At 35.4% G+C, this 5,218-nt stretch overlaps 1 protein-coding gene across 1 annotated transcript in view; it reads left to right on the forward strand.

Annotated features, from left to right (window-relative positions):
* The window catches only part of LOC112041174 (cation/H(+) antiporter 18), a gene marked incomplete in the record, with an annotated part of 2,318 nt that extends 648 nt beyond the window's left edge, over positions 1-1,670 (forward strand). The window contains 3 exon segments of the mRNA XM_065761496.1: positions 71-287; positions 396-762; positions 765-1,670. Coding sequence (XP_065617568.1) covers positions 71-287; positions 396-762; positions 765-1,630 — 1,450 coding nt within the window.
* Between the last annotated feature and the right edge of the window lie 3,548 nt (positions 1,671-5,218).

Raw genomic sequence — 5,218 nt, forward strand, 5'->3', positions numbered from 1 at the left:
GAAGTGTACTTGCGGATCAGATGTCTCAAGTGGGATTGGTCTCTTCATGTCATTGTACTTTGTCTCAAAGTGGATTGAAAACCAATATAACAACAATTCGAGGAGTTCAGTCATGGGGTCTTCTTGTTTTTGTCATTATTACAGCATGTTTTGGGAAGATTGTTGGTACTGTAGTTGTCTCCCTACTTTGCAAAGTGCCTGCTCAGGAGGCTCTGACTTTGGGGATCCTGATGAATACTAAAGGCTTGGTGGAACTCATTGTCCTCAACATTGGCAAAGACAGAAAGGTAATTTTACTCTTTTGCCTTCCAATAAAAAAAAAGGAAGAAATCAATCTATTAGATTTATATGGATTTTATGTACTACATGATCTTAATAGATGATTGTTATTACAGGTATTGAATGATCAAACATTTGCTATCATGGTTCTGATGGCTATCTTCACAACCTATATTACGACACCTTTAGTTATGGCAGTATATAAGCCAGCTAAAAGAATGAGTAAGGCCTACTACAAGTATAGAAAAATTGAGAGAAATGATTCAAATGCTCAACTTCGAATCTTGGCCTGTTTCCACAATACACAAAACATTCCTGCGATGATTAATCTCATTGAGGCTTCACGAGGGACTGAAAAGAAGGAAGGACTTCGCGTATATGCATTGCATCTCATGGAGCTAAGTGAGAGGCCATCAACAATTATGATGGTCCACAAGGCAAGAAAGAATGGGCTACCCTTTTGGAATAAGGGTGGCATTCAGGCCACAATCAAATTGTTGTAGCTTTTGAGGCCTTCCGGCAGCTAAGCCGAGTGTCCATTCGCCCAATGACAGCAATATCTCCAATGATTAACATCCACGAGGACATATGCACAAGTGCTGAGAGGGAAAGGGCATCAATAATAATTCTCCCATTCCACAAGCAACAGAGGTTTGATGGTGCATTGGAGGTAACACGAAATTATCACCGTTGGGTCAACCAGAGAGTTCTTGAGCATGCACCATGCTCTGTGGGGATTTTGGTGGACCGTGGACTTGGTGGAAGCACCCATGTATCTGCAAGAAATGTTTGTTCAACCGTAACTGTCTTATTCTTTGGGGGCGGTGATGATCGTGAAGCCCTTGCTTATGGGGTTCGAATGGCTGAACACCCTGGCATCAGTCTAACAGTCATTCACTTCATAGCCAGCCTTGAGACTGCACAAGAGGCTGTTAGTCTTAAAATTGATATTTGTGAAAACTCCAGTACTTCAGAAGGATCTGGAGATGAAAAGTTTCTTGTTGAATTCAAACAAAAGTTTGTAAAGGACAGCTCAATCAAATTTGAAGAGAGGGTTGTGAGAAATGCTGCAGAAACTATTGAGGTCATTTTAGAATATAGTCGATGTGATCTTTTTTTGGTTGGTAGAATGCCTGAGGTTGCTACTTTGATTGAGAAGAGTGACTGCATCGAACTGGGACCAGTTGGTAGCTTGTTGACTTCTCCTGATTTCTCAACATCAGCATCAGTCTTGGTGGTGCAACAGTATAATAGCCAGAGAGTTTCAACTTCAGGACCTTCAAAGAGGGTAGATGTGTTGCCTGAAGAAGATTTGGAATCTAATAATGTACAGCAAAAAATTATTTTGTAACTTCTACTGATAATTTTAGTAGTCCACAATTTTCAGTTTATACTTCCGAATTTAGGTGTCTGGTTTAACATCCCCCACCTCCTCCACTCTCCCCCCAAAAAAAAAAAAAAAATGAAGTTTCTTGTTTACCTTGAAGATGAACCAAACAAATGGCTAATTCAACAATCCTTCCCTCTTCCATGAAAAAGAAAAATCCTTCTCTCTTTCCAAGCATATTTAATACTGTATTCTTAATCAGATTTATAAGCAAAGATGGTGTGGAGCTTGAGAAGACATTATCTAAAAAGATAGGCTCCTCTCTCTAGCAGCCCATGCACAATTTCTAAGGGTTCCATTACTACCAAGGATGTAATAGTTTAATTTTCTAGGTGAAATAGAGATTTTAGTAGGATTTGAAAAATTATATATATATATATATATAGTAAATGAAGTTCTTACAAACAAGGGAGTCAATTTTGAATTGGGGGTCATTACCGTTTGGCTAAGGGAATAAAATATTATTATACTAGTTAATAACATTATACTATTTCGGAGTTTTTATTTTATATATACTTCAAAAAATAAACGATGACTTCTTGCACTAGCCAAGTTCCGAAGGAAAGTGGAGCTGATATTTCAATATATATATATATATATATATGTATATATTTTGTATTAAATCTGCCAATATTTGGAAATTTTATTCCCCAAATTTTCTTAATCCCCAAAGAAATGATACTGAATTACATTAGTTGAAGCTAAGTTACAACTTTAAGCCTTAGAGCAGATATGTTAACTGGAATAGGTATAGTTTGATGAGACATATTTGGTTATAATCAAATGCCAACAACAAAAGTTTCTTTCATATTGGAATCCAACAAAAACTGTTACCACTGGATTATGCTTCAAGCACTAATAGTTTTGTGAAGTTCCTAGACCCATGTTCTAAATCCAGTTTTGCTTAAATAACAGATGAATATATTGGAAGTTGCTGGAGACATAACAAGTACTACAAACAAAGTTCAGGAATTTAAGTTCACTAAGAGTCTAAGCCGTTATTCCAATATGTATTGGCAATCCCCGTAACTCAAAAATTATGCTTTCAACATAGTATTATTTAGTACATAATATTACTTAGATTAGGCTAGAGTAGAAATTCTATCTTATATAAAAAAAAATAAAAAATTTAAAGAAAACTTGAAATAAGTGTGTAGTTATGGCCTATGATACACGTATCTAAATCCTAATCATTAAGAGTAATAAACTGTGTCATCTTGAAAAAAGAGAAATAAACTGAACAAAAGCTACAAGTCGTTATCATGTGAAAAATATAAAAATACACCAATATATAGAATAAGAAAAGAAGAGGGACTTACCACAATCTCTGCAATCACCCGAGGTTGTCTTAATGGCCTCAAAAGAAAAGCAAGAATACGTGTGACTGCAACTACAAGACATATCTGCACGATGGCAAGAGGGAGTGAAAAATGAAGAGGATTATCCCCTTGGAACAACCCATTTGATGTAGCCTTCATGGCTGCCGGACATGCACTAGCATTTGTGGCCATTTTTTACTTTGCTGCTAAATCAAAACTATGCAGAGGTTCTCACTTCAGTTCCTGCTTTATGTGACAGTCATATATCAGATTCGCTAAACCTTTTTAAGTCCAATTGATGAAGGCTAAATAATTAATATATATATATATATATATATATAGGAAAGGAATACAGATGTCCAAACACGTGTTAACAAAAGAGAAAATTACTGACACCCACACACTTGTCATACAAATACAAAATCTGACACATAGTGGCAAATTACGAGAAGTAGGTAAAAAAATTGATGTCTGTGACTCATTGAGTCAACTGATTTGGTGGGTTTGATCAGACTTCATAAAACTGTCTAAAAGTTTTGACAATTGGCATTGACTCAGCAATTTGCACAATTGATGTTCCCTAAATGCTTGTAAAAGTGCCTAATAAGTACCCGTTCTTCTTTTTAAACTCAGAAAAAGAATTGGCAAAAAGTCAATTAATGCTTAGGTATCATGTGAAACCAAGTCCAAAGGGGGCTTCTTCCTTAAAAAAAAAAAAAAAACGTCCAATCGGGGCTATAAAATTTCCTGTATCTATGTAGATCAAAGACTGCCGTGAAAGAGAAGGCATTTTGTCATCCTCTCAGTCATAACACGTGCCTACACAACTGCATCTCACATGTCGTATGACACTCTCACTCATAACATGTGCTGATGTGCATGCACAACTTCGTCTCACATGTCCATAATTTTTTTTTTTTTTTTTTTTTGGTAGAAAAGGAAATATATTAAAGCTACTCAGCAACCAAAACTTCAGGACAACGCCTGTGAACAGACTGACCACAACTATCAGCCTCTAACAAAGTAAGCAGGTCCACAGGCGGACTAGAAAAAATAGAAAAATCAGACTCAAGGCTTGAACCTAGCTTAGCTAAGCAATCCGCACATCTGTTGGCTTCCCTGTATATATGCTTGACTCTTGTTTGGGGAATTTGAGTAAGTAAATGCTTGCAGTCTTCCATAACAGAGGAGATGATAGTGTTCGAACAGCTTTGAGCATTGAAGGCATCAACCACGGCTTTAGCATCCATTTCAATACAGACAGCTTGGGCTTGAACTTGCAGACAAAGAAATAGTCCGTCTCTGAGGGCCCAGAGTTCCGCCAAGAAACTTGTAGCAGACCCGATCTTCCTTGCAAATCCGATTATCCAGTTACCATTACCATCTCTGATTAAACCACCACCTCCAGCCAACCCCGAGTTCCCACATGTCCATAATTCATATACAGAAACCGGGCTGCTCTAGAAATTTTTTCTGTTCATTCAATTATACAAAATCTAATAAAAAGAGGACATCATATATTAACCAAAAAAAAAAATACACACACAAGTACATCAAGTTTTACAATTTTCTTTTACAAGTTTTTTATTTTGAAATTATTATATAATAGTCTCATTATCAATGCAGCAAACTATTCCTGCGTTTAGATAGCAAGTTTTGCTACTCAAAATAAAGTTGCGTTTTACCATTTTTTTTTTTTTTTTTGCCGCACTTTGTTGACTTTAGGGGGACAAAATTTACTGTGCATGAACAGTGCGTGCACTGTTCACGCACTGTTCATGCACTATTCACGCAATATTTAATATTAAAAGTGGGTCATACAACACTATTCACACATTTAAAAATTATTTTGCTACAGTGTTTTCAGCAACAATCAGTTTTTATCAACTTTCAACAACAATAAATGTTATCCAAACAGACCCTATATACATTTCAAAATTTTAGTTCAATAAAATTTTTCTCAAGCTTTTTCATTTTGATTGTAAGGGCCTAATATATTGTTAAGGGGACCAAAGTTTAAAAACAAAGCTACAAACTTAGTTGTAGTTTAATGCTACAACTCTAATTAAAAAAATTAACATATTTACATATTTTACAAATCTAACCGTTAAACTGCATATTTTTTATTTTCTTAAAACGCATGTCAAATTTGATATGAATTAAATTGTTATTCATTATTCAATCTATAATCTTATTTTTTTATGTATAATTTTAGACTACAAAAACTTAAAAT

This window comes from Quercus suber, unplaced genomic scaffold (assembly GCF_002906115.3).
Source record: "Quercus suber isolate HL8 unplaced genomic scaffold, Cork oak 2.0 scaffold_415, whole genome shotgun sequence".
Lineage (NCBI taxonomy): Eukaryota > Viridiplantae > Streptophyta > Magnoliopsida > Fagales > Fagaceae > Quercus > Quercus suber.